We start from the raw sequence: 17,229 nt of genomic DNA on the forward strand, positions 1-17,229 counted from the left end.
GCATGTGGTGATTACTGGAAACCCAAAAAGCAGAAGAAGGTGATAGACAAGTCCATGAATGTTTTGGCAGACTGTCTGTATAAGTCTTTCCTAACTTGGTGCTCTCCATATGTTTTGGACCAGTCCTCATTGGCCCTGATCAGCATGACCAGTGGTCAAGAATGCTGGAAGCTATAGTCTAAAACATATGGAAAGTACCATGTTAGGGAAGATTTGTCTGAATAATGATAAAAGAGGACCCAAAGTAGAATGAAATGCTAAATCTGAACAGCGACAGAAGACTAGCTCTGCTTGTTACTAGCATTTTTAGCCAGGCTTTCTCTGTTAATACTGAACAAAATAAGATGTCTTGTGTTACAATGTCTAGTATAAGTGCAATCTGGTTTCTAATTTCTTGGTTTCAATCCCAGCTGTGACCCAGGAAAGAGATGTGGAAAACCAGGAGAAATATACAGGATTTGCACCATAGCCTATCTGATAGAAGAATCAAATTATAAAATCTCAAAGGGTTGTTTCTGTGTTTTTACCTTTAGAAGGGCCAATATTCCTCCCTCCCCATAAAAAAGATTAAGAGAAACAAAAATGAACAGGGAGAATGTGCATGTTCTCTAGACCCTGCCAGTAGAAGATGAGTGGGAAACTTTCTGTAGAGGGGAGGCCCAATCCTATATGTTACACAGTTGCTCAGATCTGTCCGATTCTGATGAGAAGGCAGAGGGGCAGGCAGATGACTTTGCAGTTTCAAAACTACATAATGAGAAACAGCCCACCTCAGAAAAGGAAGGAGACATTTCAGAACTGGATGAGGAGCAGATAGAAGGGAAGTTCCTTGATGCTCTGAGGGGATGGCAGGCAATGTGGCCAGGCTAATAAAGAATGTTTCCCCTCTCTTTCACTCAAGTAGAATTAGCCATGATGAAGGTTGAGTCAGGAGCTTTTCAGAAGGAGGGGATGTTTCAGTTTGGATTTACCTCTTTACATGGGCAAATGGTTCTCCCACATTTCAAGAAGAATGCTACTTTGATTTATACTTCACTGTGACCACTTAAGTGCAAATAAAGGGATTGTGCTTCTAAGTTCTTGTCTCAGTCTGCTGGAGAGGAAAGGTGGGAAAGAGAGACCTGCTTACAAGTTACACCATTTTATTGGTGAATTAGGATATAATTAAACTGGAGTGGTAGTTGCTGTCCTGAGACACTTTATGCTTGTGGTTGATATTTTAAGCTACTATTTTTAAAAGAAGTTAATCTTTTATCTACTAGGAAAATAGGTGGAAAGGGTCACCTTTGAGTTCTTTCAGGCACTTGCCAGTGTATTCTACCAGCTAAAGTATCTTCAGCAATTGTTAGAATGTTCATTATTTCCTTTTACTAAATTGCTCCAAAGTCCAGTTTAGCTTTTCACATTACATGGCCCCAGGGCCTCTTTTCTCGATTCATATTCGACCTCTGGCTCAGTTTGCAATGTGCTGTTCATGGCAGAAGTGAGGGGGAAGAATTCTAACAGTCTTTTAGTTGTTTTAAATTTTCTTTCAAAGGGAATAATCACAAAAAATGCTTAGCTTGCCCTCTTCCTTAGGAGAGGGAGCGGGAGAGAGCGAGCACTCTATAAATATCTAATGCTTTAGTATAACCGTATTTCTGCATTCCATGAATGTCAAAGATACTTAACAGCTCCATTTTTTCTTTTGCTTATTAAATAGTTCCCAAAGGCTGCTGTGCTGGTTTATTCTCTGTGCGCTATACAAAATGCTAATACTTCTACAAATGGAAATTCAAACATTAACGTATTAAACATGCTTCTACCTGACAAGCTTCCTCAACTTTTAAACAGTTTAGAATTATGAGGAACATTTGTTCGTTTTTTAAATGTTTTTTGTCTAGGAATTCACTGTGTTCATACATTTGTATGAGCTTAGCATGTTCATACCTCTCAGAATAGAAAGTAGATCTGAATGCAGCTTGATATAATTTGTGAACCAAGAATAGCTTTTGAAAGACATATTTCCAAAAAAGTGCATGACATAGAAATATCTGAAAAATTCATGTTACAGTTAATGGGAATGGTATACCGCTCAAATGTGTACATTTAGGAAAACGTTAATAGGAAACCCATGCAAGGGCAAAAACCCCTGTCTATTATGCACCTGAGTGGGAATGAACTTTGAGGTGAAAATCAGGGAATTTTGATTCGTGCATTCCTAGATTTGTCAGGAGTTCCTTAATACAAAAAATGAATGATACAAGAAGGCATAGCACTTATTATGGACATCCTAATACCATGCTTGATTCTACTTAAAGTGAAAGTATAAAGCATCCACTCATTCAGTCAAGAGTAGGCTAGGTTCTAGAGAACATGTGGGCAACTTGGGACCTTCCACATCGTAGTAAAGGAGTGTGTGCTAGAGCTATAGTGAAGTTAGTGAAGCTAGTACAGCAGTGCTGAAGCCTATAAGGAAGGTGTTGCATCATCTCTCTTTTGTAGTCATTTGGAGTTAATGCCTTCATTGGTTGTAGCATATACCACACCCAGCTTTGGGAAGATATGAGTGCGATCCTGCTCAGTTAGTGCCTTGCTTTTCATCTGCCTCTCTTTACATTAAGCTCTTCAACAGACCCGGAGGAAGTAACCTTCTCTATTTAGGTGGGGGGTTTTGTAAGCCACTTTACAAGCCAGAATTGTTTCAAGGTAGGATATGTCACCTAAACACAAAAGTACCTATAAAAATGTTGGTCCTGTACTGAACCAAAATTAAATTCAAACATTAATGAATGAACATAGGTGAGACAGTTCCTGATACATAGATAATGGTTTCAGATGTTAAATTACAGGCAAGGCATGAACCAGAGTTTGCCATTATATATGAGTTTGCTAGAGGGATGCAGGTGGCGCAGTGGTTTAAACTGCTGTGCTGCTGTGCTGGTAGATCGAAAGGTCGCCGGTTCGAATCTGCACAAGGGGGTGAGTTCCCGTTGCTCCTTCCCAGCTCCTGTCAACCTTGTAGTTCGAAAGCATGCAAATGCAAGTAGATAAAAAGGTACCACTTCGGTGGGCAGGTAACAGTGCTCTGTGCACCTTGGTGTTTAGTCATGCTGGCCACATGACCAAGGAGACTGTCCTCAGACAAACAGTGGCTCCCTCGGCTGCCTCCTAGAGTCAGACATGTCTGGACTTAACGTCAAGGGGAAACCTTTACCATTATGAGTTTGCTGGTTGTGGTTAGTGAAGAGCAGGGAAGGGAGGAGTGAGTCCATGGGCCCATGGCAGTGTTCCTGTTACACCTTAATTGAGCCTCTGTGTGACCATCTCTTCTAGTGAGGGTTTTAGTCCTGAGGCTTTCAACTTTACTGGAGCAAAACCACTAGAGAAGATGCCATGAAATGCTATTCTTGTTGAAAACATAGTTCAGACAAAATCAGAGAAATAATCACTGCTGCATCTTGTTGTTTATTTTATCCTTTTTTCTTACAATGAACTCAAAATCTTATTCCCACAAAAACAACCCTTTGAGCTGAGAGTCTGTGACTGGCCCAAAGTCACCCAGTTGGCTCCATGATTGAGTGGGGCCTAGAACCTAGATCTCCTGAGTCCCACTCCTGTTCTCTTAACCACTACACCGCAATAGCTCTCAGTTGTTGTGGGGATGTTGTTATATAACATCAATCTGTACATATTGCATATTTCAGCAGTGAAGTTGCTGAAAATATTTACAAAGAATAATCAGAGCAGAACTTTCAGTTTACTTCCAGAGTTATATTGTATGAATAGCTCTTTGTATTAGTTACTGATAGCTCTTAAGAAATCTTCAGTGGACAGAATCACTAATTAGGATAGTTAGGCAAATAATTGCTAGTTCAGAAGTGTTTCAAAAGTCATGTCTTCATATTCCCTTGCTATTCCACAATTTGGAAAGCTGGGACATAAATTTTAACAATATGCTGAGGTTAAGTTTTGAAGCAGCCCAAGTCAACTTTGAGGTGTTTTAAGGAAGCCCTGATTGCCTTGGAGCTGCAACTTTGAGTGCAGGCTTTGTCTGAACAGTATGCACAACATTACAGTAGATTGCCCTCTTTCAGTTAATCTTTCATCAAATAAGTGATGATTGTTGAATAAGACATTTTTCCTTCACAGCTTTCCCTTCATAGTAAATAAGAATAATAAATGTGTGTGTGTGTTGTACTGTGCTGTAGCAGTACAGGTTGAAATGCATTATGTAACAAGGCCCCTAATTTGAGGCAAAAGCATGATGGGTGAGTTATGTGCCTGTAGTCACTAAAAATTCTGATCAGTTTGGTAATTGTTCAAACAACCTTTTGCAGCTGTTTGAATTAACTGTGCAGGTAGTGCTTGCAACAATTATAAGAAAAGCTGGAAGCAGTAATTATCATGGGCTTGGATATATGAGCATAGCAGCACCCTGTATTTGCTGGCTCAGTTACCTTGTTTTCAGTTAACCATGGTTGACTTCTATGCAAAAAAAGTCACAAAGTGCCAAAAAGAAGTTGTAATTGCTTCCTGTAAGCAAAAATTCTTGATTTAATAGGGAAAGACAAAAATTGTACACTGAGGTAAGAATGAACAAAATTGTGAAAATGTATATAGTATATATAATACAGTGTTTGCTGTTAACTGCAGTTTCAGGCATCCACCAGGGAGTTTGGAACCAATCTGCACAGATACGGGGGCTCTGCTGCCTTTGTTTGTGGCTTCTAATACAGATTTAGACTTGGATTTAGACTTTAAAGAATAGATTTCTGAGAATCAGCACAAGAATACATGGGCACTTTGATAAATTAGAAATTGTGTATGCACGCAAACATTTTATGTATATTTCAAAAATCTTTCATCTCAAAACTTGATATCCTTTTGAGTCAGCTTCAGAAAATCTAAACAATCCTACTATGCGCTTGTCTATTTTTGAGTGATAGAAGAGAATGTCATAACTTGTTCCCATTTCTGTTTCAGATCGTGAAGACCAATCAATTCTTTGCACGTAAGTAAATATATTTTGAGCACCAACCAGTGTAAATTGATGCGCAGCTTACTTTTATGATAGCAAAGTGATGAGGTCTAGTTTGTCCTATAATTTTAGGTGCTGTTTCTAAAAAGAATTAGGCAAGAGTTAATGTTTAACCACATTCATTGAATGGCAGATAATTACTATCAAATGTGTATTGCAGTTGTGTTGCAGGAAGCAGTCTTTGGCATTAGACACTCAGAAAGAATTAGACCTGTTTCTGACATAAACACAGCCCATAGTATGGGCTGAATATATGTTGTTGAAATGTAGTTTGTGATTGAATCATGAGCTTTCATTACGAGTGAACTCTTCTACAATTTAAGTATGGGTTGTTAATCACAACCATCTCAGAGGTAAGCCCCCACACTCAATAAATCATGGTTTCTCTTCCTGGGTTGTTTAACTGATAGTCAAAGTATAGTGTAGAGTTCACATGTAGGAACAACCCACAATTTAACAAGAACAATTTTCTGTGTGTTGTGATGTTACAGTGTCCAGTGCTTTCCTGCTCCTTCCTGCCACTGGCAGCTAGTGATGTGAAGCAGTGATGGGGAAATAGATCATAGTTGTCTCATAGGACAGGGCAAGTTCTATTGAACATTGTGGGGGAAGAATTGAATGCAGATGCCTAGCACAGTCATGACTAATGTAGGGAGGTAGGGTTTAAACCTTCATTTTGCAGACCCAAACGCAGGCACGATAGGATAGTTGTGGTGGCTCCAATGGACACTTGTAATTTTCATTTGCTTGTTTGTTTGTTCTACTAAGTATATCATCAGATATCAAGAAAAATCCCTAAACGGTCCCTAATTAAATTTCTTTGTAATAAAATAGAAGATTGTACTTGAATTACTGATTAATTTCAGGAATTGCGTATTATTCTTCATGGTCTCAGGGCATTACACACATAGCTTCCATGTTTGCATGGAGCCTTCCTTGAGGAACTTTCTGTAGTTGAGAATGTTTTGGCAGAAATCCTTCCGCCACCGCTATTACTTCTATATTCCAGAGAGTTCCATCCATTTCCTTCAGCTCTTCATTGCCATTTTGTTAGCCTCTTTCCTTTACATGTTCTCTAGCTGAGCCAAACTTGTTATCTCCTTTTATTTTCCTTTATTTGCTTTCCATTTCATGATTGTTCTCTTGTTTTGCCCTTGTTTTGAGGTTTTTGGACCTTCTCAGGCTGTATGGCCCTTAAAGGCCTCCTTAGAAAGTGTTTGCGGTGTAGGAATAAGCTTACAGATACTTTCTGTGCCTTTCTGTTTTGGTGAGGGTCATATTGTCAGCTCTTTTCTGCACTTCAGGATCTTAGAAAGCAACAATAATTAAGCAATTCATGGCCACAATCCAGGCGTATCCAGCTGACTGGTCAGCAAATAGCCATATACTAGCTTATCAGCCTTCGTTGCCAAATGTCTCTCTACAATTCAGGGGTCAACCAGTGTTACCCCTCTCTGTAGCTGATGATTAACCTTCAGACTAAACTCTCATTGATTTCTTGCTTTATCTTTGTCTTATCCGGAAACAGTTACAGGGGCACAAGATCTTTCCTCACAATCTGAAGACCTGGGCCTTTTCTCTAACCAAATACTGTGCGTAGCCCAGTCATTAGGTCTGGAATCTCAGCAAGCAGCTGAAAAGTTAAAAAGCCTAGTCTTCAAGTGGTTTTTACTGAGATTTCCGCAGAAACTCCTTTCCCACCAACTCCTCTGGAGACTGTACAGCAAGCATGGGAGGTTTTGTACAAAGTCCAGAAAAAAAAATCAGTTTCTTTCTTCTGTCCCTCCTCCCCCAAATTCCATCCTGGTTGTATCTTCAAAATCTCACAGTCCCCACTCCACGCCATTTGACAGGGAAGGCCATTGCTTGGATCTAATGGTACAGCATATTCATTTCTCTGTTACCCTGTTGTTCTGTTGTATTCTTACTACATAAAGGAAACTGGTTTGCTTCTATAGATCTGAAGGGTATGCATTTTCATATTTCAAAAGAGGATTCATACCAATGCTACCTTTGTTTTGTAGTAAGAGGTAAGCAGGGTGGATTTGATTTAAATCAAATTATATCACAATTTAAACCACTAGTCAGTAAGGCTACATTTAAATCATGGCTTTCTACATAATTTGCATGCATGCCTGCCTTACCCATAGGTAGAGGAACGTCATTAAAATATTTCCAAACTGTAATATTTTAATGGACCTGCTGCCATTATAGATTTTCTCCTCCTGTGAAACAAAAATATAATAAACCTCAGGCTATACAGAAAAAGTGATCCAGAGGATATTTTTGGGGAGTATTTTGCTTAAAAGGTTTAACTTTCATTTTTGCTTCTTGTATAAATCTAAGTATTCCCAAGAGTCTTCTTCTATTCATCATCATCATCATCATCATCATCATCTTGAAACTTGGCACATAAGAGGTAAGGGGTTGATTCTATACACAGATTTGCAAAGGAACAATGAGATTAAGGTCTTTTTTCAGCTATATATGTTTATTTTATAACATTTTGCTGTGAAGAAAAGGCATGTGATCTCTGCAGTCACATATTCACAGTTTTGAGAACTGTAAAACCATGCATCTGTGACACTAGCTTCTAGATAGAAAAACTGCCCAATAATCTTACAGAAACCTTTGGAAGAGCATGGTATTGTGAATGGGTTAATGGAATTCATTACCAAAAAATGTAAACATTACATGAATATACAACCTTATGCTACATAATTAAAAACTAATCCTTATTTCATGATGAACAACCTTTGGGCTATAATACATCTTAAACAGAACTCTTATCTTCTGGGTGGTTCCTTTCATTCCTCCAGATAGATTTTTTTCCCCTCAAGAAGCATTTTATTTTTATAAAATCCAATTTAATTTTTTTTAAAAAATCATTGATTTTTATCTACCCTGGAGGTAAAACTTCTGAATTTTCTGGCCTCCTTTTTGACCTAGTTACCACTCCCTGAGTTTTTTTGAAGTGTATGAGAAAGGCTTGTTCCCACCTCTACTCGTAAATACAGAGATTGAGTTTACCCCTGCTTAGATGTGAATCCTCCCAAGCAGAACTTATTGCACTTCATTTTAATTACCTGCTCTCTGATGGAATCTTGGGCATTGGAGAAATACAGAAAAAAACATTTCTTTCTTAGGCAATTCTGTACAGTTGGAATGTCTTGTCTCTTACCTTAGTCAGAGCTTACATACTGCAGTTCAGATCATCCACTCTAATCAAGCTCATGATCAAGCTACAAATCATATGTGTGATTGTGGTGTTCCAAATTCAGCACCTTCTGAGACTATAATGGTAGCTGTGGTTGCAGTTGTCCCACTAACCTGGCTTTGTTTGAGGCTGTTTCAACTTTGGTTTTTCCATTCCTTCAATTGTTGCTATCATTTGTTGTTACCTATGGATCCCAAGTCCCATCCAAGTGATTCCTTTCTGGTAAATGTCTTGGACCAAACTAAACAAATAAACAAGGGTGCTCCCTTCATTCCTCCAGACTATCAAACACCATAACCACAGATTCCTATCTAACTGGTTGGGGACCACCCTTCAGACCCCTCACCATCTAAGGTACTTGGAGCCATTTGGATTCCAAGAGGCACATTGCCATACAAACCTTCCTGCATCTTTCATTTAAACTGGACATCATCTCTTGGGATCATAGAACATCCTGATGGTCAGAACCTCTGCCTGACAGCCTGGAGATTTCTTCCCTAACATTTCCTGCTGCTCTTCCTAAGGGCCTTTGCACCATACTGGATGTGGCCTTCTACTAAAGTCTTATGAGGCGAAATGGAAACCCTTCTTGCTTGCATCATGGAAGGAATTCAATCCATACCGATACCCAATGGAACATATACGTTGCTTCCTTCATTGCTTCTCCTAGTGCAAGCTAAGGACTTCTTCTGTTTGTGCCTACCAGGCCATCTCATGAGCCAGTGCAGTGTTCCTCAGTTGTATCCCTTTCTTTGCCTGACCAGTTCCTTTACTTGTTGTTCTCTATGCCCTGATGGCTAAACCATTTGAACCTATGCTAACAGTCAACCTGTGACTATAGTCCTGGAATTGCCGTTCTTGTAGCAATTATGTCTACTTGTCCCAATGAACTCTGTGTGCTTAGATTTTCATATTCATCAGGACACTGTCTTATTGCCTTCTTCACATCTTCACCTCCACTGCTGGAATCTTCTGAGAGACTGAATGGATCCACATGTGCTGAATTGCAAACAATGCTGCAGTATTAGCCATCACTGGACAATTCTCTGGGTCCTGAGTTGTTCTTTTTTTGCAAGTAAACATCGTTGAAATGTCAAGGGGATTTGCTGAAATGACAGCAAAGCTTCTTGGTTTTTTTTCCTGATCTTTGAGTTACTTTTATTGAATGAACACTGTTACGGAGTAAATAACCCTGATCTTTGAGTTACTTTTCTTGAATGAACACTGTTACGGACTAAATAACTACTATCTCCCATATTGCAGAAGGATTGTTAAGGGTAAGAAGTCATGCTTTCTTAGGCCATACAGTATGTTGATGGCTGAAGTGGGATTAGAACTGGGAAATTCACAGTTCATTACTCATTCATTTAATGGTCATGCTGACTTTTGAGCCATCTTGGTGCAACTATTCCCATGACATTGGATTGGAGTGAACTGAGAGTCCAAATATATGATACAGATGACATCTAGATATAGCCTAGTAATCTCCAGCTATTTAAGGGATGCAGCAAGAATAAGGCATCATTGTGTGGCTTCTTTGCCTACTGCAAATAATTAGTGATATGAGTTTTCTGGATAATAATAGAGAAGGATAATTGACCATATTGGTAATTTGCAATTAAAATATTCAATTAAAATTTGGAACATTTTCTGATTATACAGCAGGGGTCCAAGAACATTTGGGTTGGTGGGATAATGTAACATTTTGAGAGTTGCAGGCTCTCTTCAAAGTAGCTGCTTATGGGGCTGAAACTTGTCCATTCCTAAAATGGAGTGAGAGGCATGGTTGGTCATAAAACACGTATTTTGCAAGAGGCATATTAAAAGTAACTTGCCCAATGAACTGCAGGTGGCGCAGTGGTTTAAACTGCTGTGCTGCTGGGCTGGTTGATCGAAAGGTTGCCGGTTCGAATCTGCACAACTGAGTGAGTTCCCGTTGCTCCATCCCAACTCCTGTCAACCTTGCAGTTCAAAAGCATGCAAATACAAGTAAATAAGGTACCACTTCGGTGGGCAGGTAATGTGCACTTCGGTGTTACGTCATGCCGGCCACGTGACCACGGAGACTGTCTGCGAACAAACGCTGGCTCCCTTGGCTAGGAAACGGAGATGAGCACCGCCCCCTAGAGTCAGGCATGACTGGACTTAATGTCAAGGGGAAACCTTTACCTTTAACTTGCCCAATAACATTATTAGAAGGCTGAGGTGGGTTTTAGCTCCACAAAACCTCACTTGATCCCCAGTAAAAGTGGTACTGGAAAGCAGTACTTTCCAGCCTACCAGCCTGTCAGTTACATTCTTTTAAAAAGAATTATCAAAGCATTCATCTTGCACCTTGAATATCTACAAGCTTCCTTTCTTATTACATTTCTACAGATTCATAAAACAATGTAGAAGGCAAGGACATTGGTTATCTGACAGAAGAGAATTGGACCCACTGACTTGCAGGCTATCTCTCCAGGGCTCTAGATAGCTGAGTTCATCACTTAACAAAACCTATGAAAGATGTCTGACCATGGGTAAAAAAATGATGTTCTAGACTAGTCAGTGTTCTCTGTATAATATAGGAAATGTAATTGGGTGAGGGTCTCCAGTATATCACAAGTCTATTTGGCAATGAAATCATGGGATTGTTCAAGAGTATTCTACAGGGCTTTTGTTCCCTTTTATCAGGCATTAATCTTCCATGAAATTTACTAAAAGTGGATAGAACCCACCCTGGCACATTAAATGCCTAATTAAAACTACAGCCTGGTTTTGTGTGAAAACAAGGTAGATTTAGTGATAAAGAAGTAATGGCGCTCTACTTTAAATTACCTTTTATTTGCATACTTGATATTCTTGAACTTGGGGCTTATTCTCAAGTTACTTCTACGTGAAATGAGAAACATGTATTCATGTATTAAAAGTCTTATGTTATATTATCTAAAAACTTGTGCAAAGTGTGCTGTTTGGTCCAGACGACTTGTTTTTGTTATCAGTTTGCATATTGGCTTAAAGTTTATTTATCCAGAGCATTAAAACAGGAAGAGACATATGTATTTGATTCTTGCCTTGCTGTTAATGATCAAGGTATTAATGTGGCAGGATAAGGCATCTTAGACCACAGTATATTACAGTTGGTGATGTGAATATTCAAATGGTATTTCCTCCATGCTTTGGTTATGGCTAGGGTTTCAGCTCTTAACCGCTGCATGACTGAAGGCTATTTTAGAGTTGATTCAGTATGTCCTGCTTTTATTATTCAGAATGCCAAATCCATCATGTGGGTACAGGTACATCCTGGAAACAGAGAGAAAATTTGGCCCTATACTTGCTGACACTTCCAGTCTGAAAATATTTCCTGTGTTCAGGTTGTGTGGAAATTCTGTTAAAGTTTACATTTAAGTTCTTGAGTCAAATGAAGGCAGTTCGCTTATGAGATACTTGAATTTTCTAAAAGAATGTCCAAAGTGCTATTCTAGGAAATGTTCACAGTGCTTCCAATTCCATGCACCTGTGGGTAAACACCAGTGGTAAAAGCGGAACTCTACAATAAAGTGACTAGAACCCATCCTGCTCACAAAACAAAATGGCAGTGACAGCAGTGCTACTGCACATTTGAGCCTGGTTTACAATCACATCTTGTCTTGGTCACCACTGTATAAATCATTTGAGCTGTTTGACTTGGTGTTTAGAATTCTTCATAGTTTTTTCTCTTTCCTGGTAAGGTGATTCTGAGGAAAATAATAATTTCTAGATGTAGAGACAAGGCACACTCCTTCCAAATATAGTATTCTAAGGTAGTTGCCTCAGAATATGTATTTGAACTGAAAGAATAGTTGGGTTTGGAATTCTTACAGAAATGTCAAGGCCAATATTCTCTGAGAAAAATTAAGAGGGTGATGAGAGTTGTGGAGCATGTTTCATTCTGAGCAAAACATTGCTGAACAGGGAGAGCCTAAAGGTGGAAATTGTAACTTGATCAGCTCTGGTGTTTGGTGTCAGATCAAACAAGCAGACCAATTGAGTAGCGTCCATCATATTGTAAACTATCTACAGAGCTTTGGCACTGGGGCAGTATAGAAGTGAAATAATTCATTAATATTATTTCATAATGAAATGTTTGATTATTATAATTTATAATAGTAAATAATTATATTACATTTAGTTTAAATATTAAATTATAATATATACATAATTACATATATTGTGTATATACATATAATATATACACCATCATCATCAATTCTCTGGCCCATAAGCAGCAGAAGCCACCCTCACAGGGGAAGATAACGCCATTTGTTTGAGAAGGGGAGACTGATTTAGTTTAGAATCCACTTCTTAGCATGAACTATGCTTCCCTGATTTCTAACTTCTGTTAGAGAGGTATCTATTTTTAATGACTTTTACAACTTACTCTTTCTTTATTCCTTTCATATCACAAAGCCAGCCTAGTTAGCTAGCTTTAATATAATATAGTCTGTAGTTAGAAGTAGATCTTGTATTGATCTACTTGGAAGGAGAATTGGGGAAGAAGACCAGCTGTTTGTTTAATCCTTTCAGTAACAGACTGCATGGCCTGATTTTGAAGAAGCTGTAAACTTAGATATCTTAGTCTTCTGAAAGAAATTCATATGGAGAATTGGAAGAAGGCCCCAGACTCACATTTAAGTCATTAGACCTAATTCTCTAGACCTCATATTGTACATGAATATTCTGGACTTCTGAATATCCAATAAAGCCAATATTAAAACCACAGTTAATACTTAAAATACAGGGAAAATAAAAAGGTTTTGGCCTGGTGCCAAAATGAATAAAGCTTTGGCACCCGGCACACCTCTCTGGGGAGCTGGTTCCAGAGCTGGAGCACTACCACAGAAAAGGCCCTTCTCCAGGTAGCCACTCTTCTGATCTCCATCAAAGAGGACCCCTGAAGAAGGACCTCAGACATAGATTTAGGGGAAAGGCAGGTATATAAGGGCACACTCCTTCAGATATCCAGGCCCTAAACCATTTAGGGTTGAATATGTCATCATTAGCACCATTAAATTAAACTTCAGTTGATAGCCGACCAATTAAGATCTTCTGTAGTTTCCACATAGCCTGAAGTGCTTGATCCTGCTTATCTTGGAAGCTAAGCAGGGTCAGGCCTAGTTGAAATTCAGATGGGTGACTTAAAATGGTGTGAACTGTCCAGAGACAGCTTTGATGTCTGCTCAGATAACAGCTAGGAAAAAAGAACTGTGCCTTGAAGTTTGTGATTGGCACTTGTGTTGATAACACAGAATGCTATTGCTTGACATGTCTGATTTGGGAAAATGACAATAATAGGAGCTACAGCACTTGGGATGACAGTGAAATCACCTTCAAGATTTACCTGTGGAAAATATGTCAAGCAGGTATCTGGTATGATACTGTACCTGTTGGATAAGCTATCTATATGAAGGGATTTGCACAGATTTTCCCAGAACAAAGTAAGCATCAAACCTGGGATAGGAAGTTAACTAATTTCTGATTGGTCCTGTCACAATGTGACAAGAGCAAGCATATTCCAGACACTGGACTTAAAGGTCCTTTCTGGTCTTGTTTTATTTTTGCTCTCAGTTTCTTCTGTACTTCTGGTCTTTGTTGGAACATCAGACCCAGGGATCTAGGTAGCTATGGACCACTTCAGCTTTTACAGCTACTTTTCTGAATATGAGTCACAATTTTATTTCTTAAGTTGGAGTGTAATAATACTTCCACCTTTTTACACTTAAGCAGTGTGCAGGACAAAGTCAAGTGGAGGTTAGATTATTTAGCCTGCCTTTTTTGCTTTTAAAATACAAGTACTATGTTTTAACCAGACAGCAAAGATTGCAGTCCAGTTAGCTACTTTTCTTGTTATATTCGTAGTTCTGGCTTTGCCAACAGCATTCCTTTAGTTAATCTTGAGTTTATGTTACACTTTCTCTCACTGCTGATAATTTAACCACATAAAAGCTTCCCAGTTATGTCCATGTAATCACCAAGATGACTATCAGTTTTCTTTAATTTTCTTAAATGCTAATATGCTTCAGAAAAATTCTAAGTGTGTGGTAGTGATGTTTTGTTTGGGTTTGGCTTGGTTGCCCACCAAGCTCCAACACAATCTAGATTTTGAAGCTAAGCTGAACCATTTTAACACTGTTCTGGTCAACACACAGCTTGAGGCCCCTGGCTGATAGATACAGAAATGAAGAGAGGGTCAGTCAGCTCTGTCTTCTTATCTGCCTGTACAGCTTCATTGATAACTGGCATGCCGTTGTTGGGGTTAGATGAGAGAAAGGAAGTCTAAACTGAATCCTACCATGATTGAAATTACAAGCTTTATGTCATAACTCAGAAACATACAGGCATGCATACAAGCATACTGGCTCACAACAGTATTGATTAACTGAGTGGAATCTAAGGGCATGTTTACAGTGGCAATTGATTCTAATTGCTCTCTGTTGGCCTGAAGATCTTGTCTGCAACTGCTAGTTGTTCACATAGATGCTCCATTGAAACTGTGGATGGAGGCATACTTCCTTCCCATTTTGGTTTTATTTCCTAATCTACATATCCTGAGTACAGCACCTGAGCAGAAAGCACACAAAGTACTAACTATTTTGAGAAAGTGGCTTTTATCCTTTAAGTAGCTCATAGATGGTCTAACAATCTGCAGTGTTATTTGGACTTTCATAGCTTGAACATACAAGGACTATTCAAATAAGGCAAACGTGACATTTTCAAAATGGAATAGTTTAGGTGCACAGCATTTTTTTTCTTCGATCACTGTGGAAGTACATGTCTGTTTGATATATATTATGTCATGATAGGTTCACTTACTGACCTGGTTCACATGTCACATTGTGCAGTTCCTTAGTTGTTTAGCCCAGGAGACATGGAATGCATGAGTCACGAGAGTGCTAGTTCAGATTCTAATGAACAACCTAATGACCTCATTCCTGGGTGGTTTTGTGCCATCAGACCCAGAGATTCTGGGTTGTTTGTGGGTCAGACAACTCAAGTTTAACAACGTACTATGGGCAGTGGCTTTGAAGATAAACAGGAAATAGTTATAAAACACTGAACAGATTAAATCTGAATAAATGGTACTGTGCCAGGACAGTTAGTCTTGCAAGTTGTTTTTCACCTTTTCTCTTATCTTGTACTTAAACTTTCAGCACTGATAGTTAGAAAGGCTTGTCTATCATCTTTGAGAATTTTAATTCTAAAAGGTCTTTGAAAAGCACGTTGAATATCAACAGTATACATTGTACAACAACAGAGACTTAAATAATATAGACCTGATTTACATGATCACTGCAGCTTGAACTACAGTAGTCACAGTGGCTAATTTAAGCTGCAGCATGTACCAGACACATTTGCCTAATTAATCACCTGAGCACAGCTTGTCATATTGTCCATACCCAGGCATGGTCTGTTGGGTTGAAGAAGTAGAACATTATATATTGTGTTGAAGAACATTGGTACAATTGTCAATGACACGACTTCAGGAAATCAAAGTATACTGTAGTTGTCCAAACCTATCATTTAAAAATGCCTTCTTAGCAGTTAAATTGTAGTGAAGGCCTTATTATTGTTTCTTTTCTACAAATCTAGTTTTATATTGTGTGTGTTCTTGCAGAGGTGAATCAGGTGCTGGAAAAACAGAGAACACCAAGAAAGTTATTCAATATCTCGCACATGTTGCTTCCTCTCACAAAGGAAGAAAGGACCACAATATTCCTGTAAGTTTTTACCCAGCATTTCATCCTTAATTATCTGTATTGTAAATAATACTAATACTCTTAAGTAGCTAGATTCTTCTTTGTAAGAACTATGTGTTAAAGAGTAAGTCACATAAAACCCCAAAAATAGTTCGTAAACACTGCTATTTATCTCATTGCCTATTGCTCAAGAAAGGATGTTTTCTGGCTTGAAAGGGATACTTTGGGGAACTGTGACCAATCATCACATGGCGGTGCTATATTAGAAGCTACAAATAATCAGTGGCATGTTGCAATGTGAGATAATATGTTTCTGTGAAATTCAGTGTGCTCTTGTACATTTGGACAGATTGGCCATAACATTGTACAATATGCAGTAGGCTTAACATTTTTGAATGACATTTTCTTAATAGGGCAAATGCCTCACTTCTTTGTACCCTTGGATACTAATATATATATATATATATTGATGCTCTTTCTTGTTAACATAAAGATTCTTGTGATGAATATTTGAGGCAGAAGCAAGTTTCAGGGATCTGTGTCAGGTGTCACAGGTTACTACTTTAGTATAGTGACTTCCAATTATCTGACTCTAATTGTATAGGTTTTTAAATCTTGAGTTAAGGACACAACTTTATACATGTTTAGATTAAAATGTTATAAAACTTCAAGCATTCCCCAGCTAGCCATATTGCTTAGGGAATGCTGGGAGTTGTAAGTCAACTTTTATGTCTAAACATGCATAGTATTGTGCCTCAAGGCATTTATCCTCCTCCGTAATTTGCTTTATCACTTTTATGCATACAAAAACAAGTTTTCTGGGTTCTTTTGCAGTATTGTATACACCAAAACTGATATTAATGTAGAGGCTAAGATCTCAAAGGCCATAATTTTAGTTTCATGGAGCAAAATCTAGTGTAATAGGAGACACAGGTGAGAGGGCACCTGATCAACACTTGACTCTTGTAATTAACAATATCTGATTTCACCCCTTAATATCTTTTTATATGGATGAATGGCTGAGTATAAATTAGTGGCTAATGCTCAAGGGCCAAAATGGTACTGAATTTGGAAGAGTATTGCATTTGGAGACAAAACCCAGCTATTCTTGTTGGACTTTACAAATGAGGCCTCATGGTTTGTCTGCACATCTGCTTTGTACCTGTATATACAGACAGACGGATGGATAGATGTGTGCATGAACAGAAGCACAGTTTCTTCAGCTCTCATACATGGCTGATGCAGTATGTGCACTCTGCCTGCCACACTTGCTGGGG

At 38.6% G+C, this 17,229-nt stretch overlaps 1 protein-coding gene across 4 annotated transcripts in view; it reads left to right on the forward strand.

Moving 5' to 3' along the window:
- MYH10 (myosin heavy chain 10) overlaps nucleotides 1–17,229 on the forward strand; it is a 97,393-nt gene that overhangs the window by 23,726 nt on the left and 56,438 nt on the right. For all 4 annotated transcript variants that reach the window (XM_044453708.1, XM_044453707.1, XM_044453705.1 and 1 more), the window contains 2 exons: nucleotides 4,966–4,993; nucleotides 15,871–15,973. In XM_044453708.1, coding sequence (XP_044309643.1) covers nucleotides 4,966–4,993; nucleotides 15,871–15,973 — 131 coding nt within the window. The remainder of the gene's footprint in view (nucleotides 1–4,965; nucleotides 4,994–15,870; nucleotides 15,974–17,229) is intronic.

This window comes from Varanus komodoensis, unplaced genomic scaffold, assembly GCF_004798865.1.
Source record: "Varanus komodoensis strain SLA01 unplaced genomic scaffold, ASM479886v1 scaffold7_1, whole genome shotgun sequence".
Taxonomy (NCBI): Eukaryota; Metazoa; Chordata; class Lepidosauria; order Squamata; family Varanidae; genus Varanus; species Varanus komodoensis.